The sequence below is a fragment of the Maniola jurtina genome, chromosome Z (assembly GCF_905333055.1).
Source record: "Maniola jurtina chromosome Z, ilManJurt1.1, whole genome shotgun sequence".
NCBI classification, from domain to species: domain Eukaryota; kingdom Metazoa; phylum Arthropoda; class Insecta; order Lepidoptera; family Nymphalidae; genus Maniola; species Maniola jurtina.
Genome location: NC_060058.1, coordinates 5,223,372 through 5,240,801, shown reverse-complemented (window position 1 = coordinate 5,240,801; position 17,430 = coordinate 5,223,372). Strand labels below are relative to the sequence as shown.

The 17,430-nt window shown below is 38.2% G+C and overlaps 1 protein-coding gene across 2 annotated transcripts in view; it reads right to left on the bottom strand.

The window, feature by feature from the left end:
• The window catches only part of LOC123880060 (forkhead box protein F1-A-like), a 30,289-nt gene extending 22,891 nt beyond the window's left edge, over positions 1-7,398 (bottom strand). For both annotated transcript variants that reach the window (XM_045927948.1, XM_045927946.1), the window contains exon 1: positions 6,555-7,398. In XM_045927948.1, coding sequence (XP_045783904.1) covers positions 6,555-7,338 — 784 coding nt within the window. In that variant the 5' untranslated portion in view covers positions 7,339-7,398. The remainder of the gene's footprint in view (positions 1-6,554) is intronic.
• Positions 7,399-17,430: the final 10,032 nt, after the last annotated feature.

The following is a 17,430-nucleotide window of genomic DNA, read 5'->3' as shown; positions in this document are numbered from 1 at the left end:
ATCTACTAAGTAATATGAATGTCCAATCACCTAGGCTGTTGGAAAATGGAAATAAACTAAACTTATCTCTTCTTATCAAAAAGAGTGAAAACTATTCAAATTCGAGTCTATATTCTTCATAGGTAAATTAAGGACGAGAGAGGCTGATGGGAATAGAAAGAGATATGACACAAGAAAAGCTTCTTCTAATTCATGCGATTCTAGTATTTCAGTCCCTTGGATTCTTAATAAATCAATAGCTGTAACCATGCGCTTTACAATTTTAGTTTTACCGTCTGCATTGCAAGAAGAGACTCTAGGATGTAAAGTGGCATTTTAAACCCTTGGTTTCTCTCTCATTGCGTCGCCTTTTTCACTGCTGAGGGTTGTGACCTCTTCCATTAGGTCTTGGAGCCGTTTAATTTATACTTGGTTACTTACTAATATTATCAGATTACTAAGCTTAAATACCCGGTTTCCATTTAAGCGGAGCGGAGAGATTTGTTCAGTCGACCAAACAGACTTTATTAAAGATGACGTGATTTTGACGTCATGTATTAAGGATCTGATTGATTGGACGAACACATCTCTTCTCTGCTCCGTTTTGGTGGAAACAGGACCTTATGTTTTCTTTGAGATACGGAGGAATATTAAATACCTAAGTATTTCTTATCTGCAAAGTTTACCAAGTCTAGCAACAGGCCAAAACCACTGCAATTGACAGATTTGCGCTATCGGAACTAGGTTTCGTCATTCTCAATTTTGTTTTAAGAGATGTTTACGTAATCCACTCCTCAGTGCTCTCTCTATAAAGATAAAGATAAACGTACTTTGGTTCTAATTTGAATACTAACCAGTCGAACTCAATGAAAATTAAATACGTTCTAATAACTAATTTAAGTATCTGTGTCTTTTTAACCCCCGACCCAAAAAGAGGGGTGTTATAAGTTTGACGTGTGTCTCTGTCTGTGGCATCGTAGCTCCTAAACTAATGAAACGATTTTGATTTAGTTTTTTTGTTTCAAAGGTTGCTTGATCGAGTGTTCTTAGCTATAATCCAAGAAAATCGGTTCAGCCGTTTGAAAGTTATCAGCTCTTTTCTAGTTACTGTAACATTCACTTGTCAGGGGTGTTATAAATTTTTAATTTACACTTGCGTTTGTCAGATTTCCGTAATAACGTGTAGCTCCAAAGTTACACCGGCTCAAAAAGTTGTATATAAGTAAATTTTTGTGTTCCTGTAACTTTAAAACCACACAATTTTACGGATATCTTTAATCTACAGACACTATTATATAGGTATTATTTCCTAGAACATGACTACGAAATTTCATTGGCTGTGATTCGTTGGTAAGTATTCAGATGAGAACTACCTACACTACGTTTTTTAAAGCGCACTAGGAATATTTACGCCACTTTTTTATTCTGTAATCTGATGACATGACATGCATAGTTATAATGTTTTCGATGAATTCTTTATTATTATTCAGTATAAAATTTAAAAAAATATTATTAAACTTTTACAAGTTCATACTTTTGAATCTTCAAATGCATCTCCCACTGGTTCGGTACGCCTTTCCTACCGAGAAGAACCAGCAAGAAAGTCGGCGGTTGCTCTATCAAAAGTCCATAAAATTATGTGCTACGAGCTTGCTACGAGAGTCGTAAGTAGTAGGGATGTTATGGATATATAATTTCGGATCCGGATATGGATATGGATATTGGTAAAAAATAATATCGGTTTCGGTTACGGTTATGGATATTAAATTATTTCGGATTATCCGATAGTTTCGGTTACGGATATTAATTTTTTAAGAAACTGTAAAATGTGAACTGATGAAGGTGTCGCAATCCAGCGGAGTGCACAGTTAATTCGTACGAGTGTAGTATTTAGTTAGACTCCGCCCTATCCGAAACTATCCAAAACTTTTATTACGGATTCAGTTACGGTTACGGATATTTTTTTATTTCGGATATCCGATAGTTTCGGTTACGGATATGGATATCCATAACAACACTAGTAAGTAGTAGTTCTCTGTGGTAGTAGATAAAACTGCAAAAGACCTTTGAATTTATGTAGTTCTAGTAGTTAAATCGCGAAATAGTGTGAAAATTCAATATCACACCAACTACGTCCCACGGCGCAGGTACAAACAAACAGTGTCTACGGTCGTGAACTGTGCTACGGTGACGTAGAATGCAGCTGTAAATCAATATCGCATCCTAGGCAGAGTGAACTAGAGTGAGGGAACTGTGAGACGAAATGTCAATTATTACGCTACGGCTAGACGTAAAATCACATTAAAAAACCGGCCAAGTGCTAGTCAGACTCACGCTCTAAGGGTTCCGTATTCGGGTATTTTCCAACATTTTGCACGATAAATCAAAAACTATTATACATAAAAATAAATAAAAATCTGTTTTAGGATGTACAGGTAAAGCCCTTTCATATGATACCCCACTTGGTATACTTATCTTATTTTGAAAATTGAAACACATTTTTTTTAAATGATGTAACCACAAATCCGTGGTTTTCTCATCTATTCCTGTACTTGTGCTATAAGACTTACTAAAGATTTCATGATTCTAGGTCAACAGGAAGTACCCTATAGGTTTCTTGACAGACAGACAGACAACAAAGTGATCCTATAAGGGTTCGTCTTTCCTTTTGAGGTATTGGACCCTAAAAATATAAAAAAAAAAACCCAATTCAGTAGGTAACCACAAACACTAAAAATTAAAAATCTTTTAATTTATTACCGAATATATTATGTACTAGCCGATGCCCGCGACTTCGCCCGCGTGGATTTAGGTTTTTCGAAATCCCGTGGGAACTCTTTGATTTTCCGGGATAAAAAGTAGCCTATGTGCTAATCCAGGATATTATCTATGTCCATTCCAAATTTCAGCCAAATCCGTCCAGTAGTTTTTGCGTGAAGGAGTAACAAACATACACACGCACGCACACACACACACACACACACACACACACACACACACACATACACACACATACAAACTTTCGCCTTTATAATATTAGTGTGATATAAGAGTTAATGTTGTTCTATAATAATATTTTTTGGAGCCGGTGCCAATTAAAAGCCACACGAATCGTTTATTCTTCATATTGTTTTGGGCCTCCACATAATTGGCACCTCATTAGCACCGGTTTTATTTTTGAATTTTAGAATATTTTTATTTTACAATTATTTTTAGTGGTTCATATATTACAATATGCTATGCCTGGTTAAAAATCTACTGTTTACTAAGCGTAAAAGATGTATATTAGCAAGAGTAAATTGCGCGATCATTGTTACCACACTGATTTATTGAGGAGTTTGCTTCTCCATCGCCGAAGATATTTATCAGATCTTTACCAAATTAAAATCGGACCATCTCTAAAGTATGACCTACCAAACAAAAAAGAACCATCAAAATCGGTTCATAATTGGCGAAGTAATCCCGTAACAAACATACAAAAAAAACATACAGTCGAATTAAAACCTCCTCCTTTTTTTGGAGGTGGTTAAAAATAGGGCTACTTTAGGGCTACCTGCATCAAATGTACTAAACATGTCAAAGCTACGACGAATAGTAGAATTTCCCTAGCTGTCGTGAACTGCTTTCGACCTTGGTATACCTATAGATAGGCACTTATCTGCTCTGCTGTTCTAGCCTTTAAGGTGGTTTTCACCTCTGAACTTTTCTGGAAGCCTAGTAGAAATTTCCTAGCCCAGGTTGCTCTTGTACCTATCTAGTTTCTATATAGGTAATACATTTTGTAAAAATCGGTTAAACGGCGCCTTGAACAACTAGCAAACAGTATTTACAAGTACAAAGTTCAAAGTTCTTTCTAATAATTCTGCTCTGTTGCAGAAAGGGTTTTTCATTTTAGTGAGGGAGCCCTAAAACTGTTATGGATATTTAAAGACCGTAAGCCAAAGCTTTTAAAGTTTACATGATTTACGGCGTAGTCTGATAGCATACGTCAACTGTCTTATCTCGCATGCATTTCTCACGTCAGCTACTGTAAGATCTTGAAGGTAGAGTCTGTCTAGTGAAATCTGAGTGAAAAAACCAGCCAAGTGCGCGGGTTCCGCACTCGGGTATTTTTGCCGAAATTTTGCACGATAGATCAAAAACTATTTTTATTTAAAAAAAAAAAATATGTTTTAGAATGTACAGGTAAAACTTTTCATATTATAATCCTACATGTCATAGTTATCTTTCTTTGAAAATTGAAAATACTAATTATTATTCGTTCATGAACACATTTTAATATTTTTATTGTGATGTAACCACAAATTCACGGTTTTGGGATTTTTGCCTTTACTTGTGCTATTACCTACCTACGCTACCTGCGCACTAGCCAAATTTCATGATTCTAGGTCATAGATTTAAAGTATTATTTGGATTTCTGTGTTCTAGGTCAACGCGCAACGGGAAGAACCCTATAGTTTTTTTTTGACAGATAAGACAGAAAGACAGACATACCTACAGACAGACAGACAGACAGATAGACAGACAATAAAGTGATCCTATAAGGGTTCCGTTTTTCCTTTTGTGGTACGGAAGTCGGAACCCTAAAAACCCCCTTTTAGGGTTCCTTATAAAAATATATATCGAGGATCCCTGTGAGTAACAAGGAATAAATGTATTTTTTCATATTTACGTATGATGATTGCTTAACATTGCATTAATCCCGTTTTCTACCATTAGATCTAAGTACATACCTACATAAAAAACACCTATACAAAAAACATACCTAGACTCTAGAGGTTTAAACTGTACAACATAAATATTTTTTTTTAATAAAAATTTGTTTACGGAATAGTTTTATTGATACTAGGGTCCCATAGGCACGCTTCGGATATGAAACCCTAAAAATGGTAATCGCTATTCATCGCCTAAGATAAGGAGCACTTGACATGAGTCAGAGCTGCTGTTCGCGCTCTCGACACTCAAGTGAGGAGAATTGTTAAGCACATTCCCTTCAAAGATGTTTGTAAATTAGCAATTACTTTTTGACTCGTCCCAGCTTTGCTTAGTCACAAAAAAACTGGTCAAGTGCGAGTCACACCTCGCTCTTTTGGAGTTCGGTACTATTATGTCATAATACTTATGAACATCATATTTTGGGTGTAGGTATGAAATATTTCTTTACATAAACCGAATGAAAGATAAAACCGACTTCAAAAACGACAAACACTAAAAAGTAAAAAATAACTTTTGTTTAGCTACACGTGTAATGCACCTAGGTATGAAGTCGAGCGAGCATATTAAAACAAAATTAGAAATCCAAGAGTGAAGCTCGCCCGACTTCATACCTAGGTGCATTACACGTGTAGCTAAACAAAAGTTATTTTTTACTTTTTAGTGTTTGTCGTTTTTGAAGTCGGTTTTATTTTTCTTTTGAAAATTTTTTATTTCACAATTTTGAGTGGCCCTACTGTACTATAATATGCTGTGCCCAGTTAAAACCCTGCTGTTTACTAAGCTATTACACTGATCGCGAGCAATTTGCTCCTATCCATTGAGGAGTTCTGTTCTCCATCTCCGAAGATATTCATCAGATCTTCACCAAATTTATATGGGACCACCTGCACAGTATACCCTTTCAAACAAAAAAAATAATTTCCAAATCGGTCCAGGGGTCTTTGAGTAATCGGGGAACATACATTAAAAAAAAAAAAAAAAAAAATCCCGACGAATTGAGAACCTCCTCCTTTTTTGGAAGTCGGTTAAAAAACCCGAAAAATGTTCGTTTGTTTTGATCACAGCTCACAAACTATTTTTATAAATTGTTGTTTTCGTTCCGTTTTTACCTTTTGGCTACGGACCCTTAAAAAACTAGAGGCCTTTGAAATGTGGTGGTACCGAGAATGCAGCGAAAAAATTGCTTTCAAATTTTTATTAATTAACGTACCTACCATGCCTACCTACACTGGACCTAAGTAAGTAGCTAGATCAGATTAATTAGGTAATAACCTCATACTTAGGTCGGTATGCAGTAGCAAGGTAGTAGCAAAGAAATATTTTGTAAGTAGGTAGATGCAGGTCAATTATTTATGCAAGTTTTTCTATTGGAAAAGTAAACTTCCGCAATTTCTTGCAGACTTCTGAAACTCTTACTGCCGATGAAATCTTGATATTAGGTTATTAATTGACGAATATTGACTTGTATGAAAATATAAATGTATGAAATCCGAGAGACTTACTCAATGGAGAAAATATTAAATGTATGAATAGCTAAGTAACTTACTTACTTACCAACCGTCTAAACTCTAAATAGAAATAAGTAGGAACCTAATGAAATAATGCACACCGAGACCACATGAGACAGGATTTAGCATGATAGGTAGGTGCTTAGGTATCTACCTGTTTGTTACTATCCTACTTACCTATTTATTCATGGATTCTCTAGCTTAAATTGCATAATATGGTATTTAAGTAAAACTTTTAAAATACCTACTTAGCTATCAAACGTGAAAATCTTTTATATGTCGCTTTTAGACTAGATTATTCTCGTTTTAAAATTATATTAAGAATAAGATTTAAAAAAATAATAAACTTACCATGATCGTTGGAGACGGTGTATTGGTAGGAAGGAATGATATCTTGTATTTGCCGCGACGGCGAGGGCGGCGGCGGCGGTCGATAGGCAGTCTCCACGGGCCCGTACGCGAGGGGCCACTCTCGCTCGCCCATGTTGCCGTACGCGCAGTACTCGCCGCCGTAGCCCAGCTGCTGGCTGGACGTGTAGGCGCAAGTGCCGTACTCGATGGCCGGCGCGCCGCCGACGCCCGCGCCGCTGCCGCTCGCGAGCTCGTAGCTCGGTGGCTGAGGCGCAGGAAGCGCACCCATTCCGCCGCACAGGTAACCACTACTTCCGAACTGTGGTTTCAAGGCTTGACACTTGCGCCGGAAACCACGCGGCCGCCGTCGAAAAGATCCCTCTTCGAACATGAACTCCGACGACGGATCGATCGTCCAGTAGTGCCCCTTCCCGGGCCTGCCGAGGCCCTTAGGCAGCTTGACGAAACACTCGTTCAAGCTGAGGTTGTGCCTCACGGAGTTCTTCCATCCCTGATAGGAGCTCCGGAAAAACGCAAATTGCTGTTGCAGAAACGCATATATTTCGCTCAGGGTCAGGCGCTTGTTGGGCGAGTGTCGGATCGCCATGACGATTAGGGCTATGTAGGAGAAGGGTGGCTTTTCCTGGCGGCGCGTGGCGGGCGCGCGGCGCGCCGCGTCCTCGGCGGCTTGTTCCTTGGGCTTCATGCGTGCGCGTCGCAGCGCAAGCCGGTGAACAGTGCGCGCCGCCCACCGCGCACGCGCGCTTGCGCCCGCGCCGCCCATCGCCGCGCCCCACGTCCTGCCGACGCCGACTCAGCCTGACACCCACACCCACACACACATCTACCCACGCTAAAACACGTCCAATACACTCGCTGTACTGAAATTCACTCTCATACGTGCCCGTACGCTGTTTATGAAATACAGGTAGGAATCTAAGATTTAAGACCTTTTGTTTTGCAGAAAAATCATTCACATCACAACCAGGAATGGTAATAAGTTGTTTGGAAATTGGAACCTAACCACTTAATTGCGGTTGGAGACGAGTTAAAAATGTGAACCTATTATGCCTATAAAAGAGACATAGGTACCTATCACATGACCTATAAATGACCTATTTGACCTATAGAATAGCAATATTCCATGAAAACATGTGGTAGGTCACACATCATCCTATTTGTTCAAAAAAAATTATTTATTTACATTACCGAACATAAGCATTTCACCTGAAAATATTATGAAACTTATCTAATGGTAAGTACGGTATTGGTCCTGCAACTGAGCAAGACCACGAGTTGACGAGTATCAGGTACGACCTACTAGGTATACCTACGGCGGTTCATGTTATATCTACCATAGACTCCCCAGTGGGACCACGAGTAGGTACATAGTGGTACTGGTATACCGTAGACCCATCAGTAAAATAAAACGTGATGAGACCACAGACCCGTCACCGTGGAGTCATTCCACCGCAATAATGCTATGTTATTGCCGTTAAAAAGAAGCGTAGAGACGTCGCGGTCATTGCGCTGGTCGGTTCTCGCAGCCGGTTAACTCACAAACTTGTACAATATAAACGAAGGAAACCCCGCTTAGACAATAATATTTACCCGTCGCAAGGACGCCTGTCGAATGCCCGCTCTTGACCTAGCACAATTAAACCAAACATTTTACTAGATCTATAAAACAGTTATACGACGTACACCAGATATTTACCATAAAGCGTAAACCAAAAGTTTTGCATTAAACTTGCTCGATTTATTTACACACGCCAGTGTAAACGGGAAGCGGCGAGGGACTTTCATCCTTATATCCAGCACGCACGGATCCATTTTTCAGAGAAAAAATTACCGGAACTAGTGATCAAATCTCCGAGAGTGTAAACTAAACTAACTCGATGGGCAAGTCATTGTAGCAAACAAACTTTGGAACTTTGTAATTAACGTAAGATTTACTTAGTCAATGACATTACCATACATGATATTAAGTAAGTACTAAGTTCATTATATTACTTGGCATAGGTATATCTAATTCGCGATTGCTGATGAATAAGATAGAAGATATAAAACGCACGAGAGTAAAAGAGATAGCGGTCTACAAATGTGAGCCAAGTTTCGTAGATCTTCACTTTAGACACATTACGTAACCTATCATATAGCCTTGTAGCCCTTTTTCTGTATGTACCTACCTATAACATTTTATTTTACCTATGCCTACCTCATACAAAACCACTAGGCGATGGGGGCGGTAAGAGTCCGACATATCCTCAATGCCTCATCGGACGCGGTAGTCGACATGACGGATTTACCATCGAAAAATAAGAAACGCAGCCTTTATCAGAAGGCAGACTTCAGAAAAAGTCATAATTTTTGATATCTATAAACATATTTTGCCACTTGTCCAAGTTTTGCAACTTATCGAGAAGAAGGAAATTGATGCTCTGGAGATGTGGTGCTGCAGTCGAGTGCTAGGAGTCTCATGAACCGAATTCTGTTCAAAAAGTCTTTATCCAAGAACTTTGCTTTCGGCGTTAGTACAGAGTCGCATATTAAAATTCTTCGAAGTCTTCACGTGAGAGTGACTCCTTCGAGCGTCTTGTCGTGCAGATCAAGGTGGAGGGCACCAGAGGCCGAGGAAGTCACCCATTCGATTGATCAATCAAGTCAGCTATGGGTGCCTTCAAGGGTGTAGCAGGCCGTCAGCCAGCAGGGCGAATTGGCTAATGTCATGAGGCGTATAACATATTCTGCCCTTAAAAACGTTGCTTCGTGATAACCACGACCGCTAGAAGAAAATAAACATATTTCCATAGATCTATAATCCATTACAGCATCTAAAAATACAATGCTGGTGTCGACGGAGCCGGGGATCGAAGCTAGGCGCGGCGTCGCGTCGGGTTGCTGATCTCTACTGTAAACAGTCGCGCCGCCTGTAGTAAACAATACCTCTATAACACTTTGATGATATTACATTATGCTTAGCTCTTTACGACTTTCAGCATCCAATCAACTTTTAACAAAAAATTAACCTACAGATTCTCTACGACATTTAACATCTAAGTTGGTTGGTATATATAGGTATTCTACTCTATAATGCAAAATAATAAATCTGAGATGTGTCTGGATTTTATATACCTACCTACGACTACCTATCGGCGAGCGAGCCGATCCTGCTCGGAGGCGGAGACATCAGGGCGGCGTTCTGATCAACTGATCAACGTCCTGATTCGTCTATTCAATAGTCCCTGGCGCTAGGACTTCGAGGTCGCGAGTGGCTAGAGTATGGCCCTAGCCGGCGACCCTGAGAAGTCGGTAGCTTGCCGTGGCACAAGCTGCCGTGCCTGCATGAGGGTAGGGAAGTGCATCGCTCAGGAGGAGTCCAATGGGCGGCGCACGAGAGGCACCGGCGCACGTTCGTCAGAGTTCCCGGAGCCTCTCAATATGTGCTGAGGAGGGCCACCGAGGGGGTTTTGGTGGGAACAAATCCCACATAACCCGAGTAGGTATCTTATGAAGATTTCCCCCTCGAAAAAAAAAAAAATGTGCCTACCTACATGTTAAAAATACCTACATATGTAAAGTTCTGTCTGTCTGCTCTTGTTTTTCTGGGCCAATCTTGAAAATGGCTGAAACGAGTTTTTACCAAACATTTTTAGAATTTCGTATCCGAAAGGTGCGCGGCGGGACTCTATTATTACTAAGCCTCCGCTGTCCGCCCGTCCGTCCGTCCGTCCTTCTGTCTGTCAGCGGGCTGTATCTAATAAACCGCAATAGATAGAGCATTGAAATTTCCACAGATTGTATATTTCTGAAACAACATATACCTACTTAATAAAGATTTCAAAATGACCCATGTTTTGAAAAAGTATACAATCTTGTACGATTGTACGGAGCCCTGCGTGCGAGTTTTTAACAATATTTGACTATCAAAAGTCTCCTATTAAAATAGCTCTATACATTAGGGTACCTACTACCTATATACACCTACTCAAACCTGGCCTAGGTCAATATAAACAGCCACGTCGTAGCTGCCAGTGATAAGACTCACGACCCATGAGTCGTGATACTTACTCAAGTAAGTACCTAAGTACTGGTCACTGGCAGTCATGTCAGTTAGGTAGGTACATACGATAATAAAAAGGCTTATGATTCTACATCCTTTTCTTTCTCTCTCTCTCTCAACAACTAAGAGTCGGAAAGTTAAAGAAGTTCATTGAAAATAATATATTGAATCAAATCATCTCGTGTAGTCCCACTGTCCCCATACAACGGGGACAACGGGATTCGAATAGCTAAAATGTCGCAAGTTACTTACCGCTACATCGCGGATTTAGTATTCTTAATTTGGACGCATAATACCTACCTGCCTAGGTGTAGCGTGTATTATTAAGTAGGTTAACTAGTAGACCAAGCTATGTCCTGAATTTTACCTACACACGGGTCAAACAAAACTCAAAATAAGGAGAAAATTTAGTTTTGAGTAAATATTCTTTCAGATAAATTTTCATTTCGTGTTAAGGGGCAAGAGACGGGCCTGTCCGCGAAATTCAAATTTAATTTAGTTTTTCGCAATTTGTAAACTAATACGACAATGTAGGCTTATGGTATTTTAATTGCGACAATGGTAGCATCATCCTCACAGGTTTATATAAAAATCTTTACTTGAAAGGGTCCAGTTTAAGAAATTAATTCTAGTATCGACTAATTTGTGAGAATAGTCGATACTAGAATTAAATTAAATCTAGTATTTCGACGAATGCATTTGCACGAATTGAAATTAGGTATAATGTAGGTATCTACTCGGAAAACTTGATGCAGTAACAATAAATTAAAGTGGATCTACTTTTCTCACTCTAGCTCGAATTTAGATACTGTAGCAAAAAGAGAGGAAGACGTCTATGACGTATACGTTGAGACGCCAGGCTCCGCCCACAAGATGGCGTGATAGTACGGACGGCAGCGCACGCGCATGCTCTCGCACGTAGGCTTAGTATTAGTTTGTACATCTCGATAGCGTTGATAATCTTCGAGTATCGACACATAGTGTATATAGTTTGTAGGTGTCAATGTGAAACAGACCTAAGTCAAACTTGAAAACTTGAAGAGCCCCAGTATGGACGTTAAGTAAGACTAAGTACATTTTTCGTTCACTATATACTACATAGCATTCGTGACGCGCAGTGGCACCTACTCAGTAGCTGTATAATAATAATTAATTATTATCCGGCCGCTGAGAGACAGCGATTATGTACAGAGCGTATTGTCGGCTTGGTATAAACGAAAAGTAAGTATGTATGAAAAAGCAGTGTGCTTTCTCATATACATAGAGCAGCATACTGCATAGCTCTCGCTAACATAATTCGGTGGCCGATAAAAAACGCACCTACCGTTAGGTGTGCCACGCGCTTAGGTTCATTTTACGACGTAAGGTTAGGTTTGACGTTATTGTGTTACGATTATCGAAATCTATTATCGTTGTCGAGATATAAAATCGTACTAAGGATATATACTGATCAGTGATCTTGAACCCTCCATTCATCACCATTTACGAGCCAGCTATGTTTGCTTTGAGGTTTTTACGGTTTCGCCTTAAAATTCGTATGCAATTAGACGTTTATAGTTCCTTGTAAATTGATTGTCGGTCTCGGTTGGGAACCAGTCCACGTCTGAAATCTTAATAGGTACCTATATACCTACTACTTACTTAAAATTTCAAGTTCAGAGGTAGCTAACTTTCGATAAATTATGTACTCAATTTTTTAATAAAGGATACCTAAGTTTGCGGTTGACGACAAGCATGCCTTAAGAAAAGCAATGATGAGGTAGGTCTAGGTTATTCACGCTCACTCATTTTTGCACCGCCGAGTTTCTTGCTGGTTCTTCTCGGTAGGAACGGCATTCCGAACCAGTGGTAGATTATTTTGACGATTCAAAAGCACTTGTATAAGTTTAATTGAATAAAAACATTTTGAATTTGAATTTGCATTGAATATCACATATTATACCTATCGGTGGAAGTAGGTAGATATGCAAACATAGGCATGTATTATACAAACCTTTGTATTATATTAAGTAATTTCAGAACATTGAGTACCTATATAGAAAACTCTCAGGTAGGTATGAAGGTTTCCTCACGATGTTTTCCTTCACCTTTAAAGCAAGGTACCTACAAACCCGCTTCGATCAGTACTTGGCATTCTCGATAAGGTCAAAAATGAGATGCGTAAGATATTTTATAATAATTATTAAATTAGGTATCTGACCATTCTGCCTGCCTAAGTTCCTGCGCACAAGGCCTACGCAGCAATTAATATTTTAAATATGATATTGTTACTAAGTCGGCCTCGTTGATAGTGTATATCATGTATCAAGTAACTTGATACCTTATTTAGAAAACAACTAGCTGACAAGCTTAAATGCATAGAGATGCTGTACCCATAGAGGCAGAATTGTCACCCCGCAAAGCGACCACAATATGTTACCTAATTATGTAGAGTTAAGTACATACACTACTTTATCTAAACTCATATAGACCTACTTAATGTAATATTTTGTCATAACTCATAAATTCTTGGTAAATATTGCAGAAAACGTAGTGTTTATTATATTTTACTATACTGAAATACAGGTATAGAATTCTTCATAGTATTAAGTACCCACTGAGCATACATTTTCCACCACAAAAAAAAATTATCAACAAAAATACAGTAATTACTTATACCTCATACAGGTACCTAACTACGTGCGGGGATTTGCCGCCATCTAGACCTGTGAAAAAGGTCGAACTGTACTATAAAAGAAAAAATTCTTTCAAATCATTTTTTTTTCATTATTTTCCTAACAAAACAGCGCATTTGGGACTTTTTTTTTAATTTAAACATGTATGTGAACAAAGTATATAAAAATATAATATAATAGATAAAAATAATAGTGTTCTCCGATCGAATTTTGACTTCGCTTTGACTTTGACCTATCTCTGTTCATATCTGTGGTGAAGCAAAATTCCGGTTCGGAAAGAAATTTCTACTGAGAAGACTTTGACGCTAGGTTTGTATTCACACTGTCTGGCATGGTATTCATTTTTCATTTATATTTATGCCCTTTGCCACTAAAGAGTTAGTAAAAAGATTTTTTTAAATGTAAACAAAGTAGTATACGCATCTCTATAGTGTAATAACTCAGTGCGTGTAGGTAAAATAATTAATAGTCTCTAAGCTAAACAATTGAACAATTACTATACTAGCATGTCTTGCAGTTTGTGAATAGCCATTAGTAATTATCTCGACATAGTGCCTAACTACCTACCTAATTATCTATACTAATAAATAAAATTGGAGTGTCTGTCTGTAATATCGAAATAACTACCGCATATTAAGGTCATATGGTTATTTGAACGATACTATAACCGAATTACACGTTTTTAAAATTTTTGTCTGTCTGTCTGTCTGTTTGAAAAGGCTAATCTTGGGAACGGCTGAACCGATTTTGACGGGATTTTCACAGACAAGTAGAGAATTGACCAGGGAGTAACATAGGCTACTTTTTTAACCGACTTTCAAAAAGGGAGTTGTGTTTTTCTACCTATGTACACCGAAATCTCCGAGATTTCTGAACCGATTTGCGTCATTTCTTTTTTAATCGATAGAGGAACTTTGCGACATTGTTTCATAAAAAATTTGGAGTCCAACTCCTCAATCCTGATGCTGCAGGGGATCTGACCAATCCACGCGGGCGAAGCTGCGGGCATCAGCTAGTTATAAATATTATTGTGTTCCGGCCATCAAGACTAGGGTTGCCAGACCCGTCCAGTAGTTTGAGCTATGCGTTGATAGATCAGTCAGCCTTTTCCTTTTCCTTATAAATAGTAAATAATAATATGTACTAAGATAATGCCAATAAAACATTTTTAATAAAACTTTAATAAAAACTAGCGGCAATAATATTATGTTGTAAACTTGTTGTAAACCAAAATTTTCTCATGTTACGCGTTACTAAAACTTGTGCTAGACATATTATTATTATGACATAGACGACCTAGGTTTTGCAACTGCAGTGCATTGGCGAGCACTCTAGCTGTCTGACCAAAGCCTGAAAGTTTTAGGTACTGATGCTCCGCCCAGAAACTATTTACGCATGCGCTTAATCCAGGTTAAACCTCTTCAGAACTTCTGTTATTCTGGTAAGTTAACTTTAAAGTTAGGGTTAAAATAACCTCTTACATCTAACCTAAACTTCCGTTAGTTAAAGTTATACCTAGATAATTTTTCAATAAATATTCCATCATATTTCCATCACCTACCTACTTGATATACTTATCTATCCAATTTAACTAACAGAAAAAGATAAACTTTGAAACTAAACAGGTACCTACTAATGATTTCAGGAAGTCTTAACCATTACGCGACGAAAGCTGCTCCACCGCTTCTCCAGTAGGTACCTAAAGCAAATAAGTACAGTACATTTCACTGTTTCCTACGAATGTCGATAGTAAATTTCATTTCAATAATTAGCTTGCTCATTAGGTTAGTTAAGACCTAGGTATCTAACATAACAGGTAGGCCAAGTGACCAATACCTGCTTGAGATAATTTGTTTCAAAAACGACTTGTTCACGTGTTGAAATCTACGTACCTATCTATCTACTTGCCTGCATCATTTGATCTCCAAATCCCTGCGCAATGACGTACGGCACAAAAGACGAAGGCGTACATTAGGGCAAGTGAAGCGTAGGATAACCAGACTGATCCAGATAAGAATTCCGGACACAACTGGTTATTTTACACAAAAAATCCTGAAAAATTAATTGTGCTTAGGTAAACTAGGTATATAATGGGAACAATTTTTTCAGTAAGTAGGTAAGTATCTATACTAATAAATAAAATTGGAGTGTCTGTCTGTAATTTCGAAATAACTACCACATATTAGGGTCATATGGTTATTTGAACGATACCATAACTGAATCACACGTTTTTAAAATTTTTGTCTGGCTGTCTGTCTGTCTGTTTGAAAAGGCTAATCTTCGGAACGGCTGAACCGATTTTAACGGGATTTTCACATACAAGTAGAGGATTGACCAGGGTGTAACATAGGCTACTTTTTTAACCGACTTTCAAGAAGGGAGTTGTGTTTTTCTACCTTTGTACACCGAAATCTCCGAGATTTCTGAACCGATTTGCGTCATTTCTTTTTTAATCGATAGAGGAACTTTGCGACATTGTTTCATAAAAAATTTGGATTCCAACTCCTCAATCCTGATGCTGCAGAGGATCTGACCAATCCACGCGGGTGAAGTTGCGGGCATCAGCTAGTTATAAATAAATAGACTTGTCGAACGAAATTATTTTCAAAAGTGATAATTCAGTGATAAGTATAGATAAGTGATGTTAAATATATTAAAATTGTAGGAATATGTTCAAACTTAAAAGCGTGGCAACCCTGACTCTGCCCTTTCCTTACTCTTTCCTAATACTCTCAACTCTCGATTGATATCTATTAGGTAACCCGTGCGAGGCATGGTAGTTTATGTAATGTACATTGTAAAGTGTTCCATAAAAACACCTTTGAAATACATTTTAGAGATTAGAGACCATTACAGTCCCAATCCAGATAATACCTATAGACCAATCAGTCTAACAAATCTGATTTTTTGGCGAATAGTTCGACAATCCTGCCTACTAACAGTCTATAACAGATCGGAATAAACATAACGCTTCAGATCTGTTAGACCGAGCAGTTGACAGGCTGGACTTTTTACCGATTTGTTCGATCAATAGAACAGCTACGAGTACAAGTGTAAATTAAAAATTTATAACACCCCCGACAAGTAAAGGTTACAGTAACTAGAAAAGAGCTGATAACTTTCAAACGGCAGAACCGATTTTCTTGGATTATAGATTAAAACACTCTCGATCAAGCCACCTTTCAAACAAAAAAAACTAAATTAAAATCGGTTCATTAGTTTAGGAGCTACGATGCCACAGACAGATTCACAGATACACACGTCAAACTTATAACACCCCTCTTTTTGCATCGGGGGTTAAAAATCTCAGAACGAAATTGATGATGATTACACCCCGCCGTGCGTCGATAAGCTACCTACCTTAAAAAGTATGTTTTAATTGTGATTAAAAGTTTGCGCTTGACGATAATGATTGATTTTGGAAGCGCCAGTAATCATACTACCAAGTAATAAGAAGCATTTTTTTATGCTTATGGTTTTTTTTATTTATTTATTATTATTGACATTAGAAATATACAAAAAGTTTTTGTTACATTCAGTTTTAATTATTAAATATTATATAAATTACATGGTTCGCTAGCGATTTTTACAAAATGTACTTAATCTGAATAAATCACATAAAGTTATATCACACTAATATTATAAAGGCGAAAGTTTGTATGTGTGTGTGTGTGTGTGTGTGTGTATGTTTGTTACTCCTTCACGCAAAAACTACTGGACGGGTTGGGCTGAAATTTAGAATGGAGATAGATTATACTCTGGATTAGCACATAGGCTACTTTTTATCCCGGAAAATCAAAGAGTTCCCACGGGATTTTTAAAAAACTACATCCACGCGAACGAAGTCGCGGGCATCAGCTAGTAGAGTTATATATTAAGGCGTTTTAGCTATGTCCTAGAAGATGCCTATTCATCTTTTGCCTTGAACGTATTTATGCTAAGTAGGTACTTATACTTGGCAGGGAACACGCACACTGGAAAGGCATATACGCCTTAGCGGTTCGTATCAGAAACGTTGATCAAAAACGTTTCTTACAATCAATCGACCTTCATCTTAAGAAAAATTTTACGAGACATTTCACCGCGTTTAATAGCCTCATCGGGTGACAGAAGGGCTGGCTCATTTTTGCGCAACGGA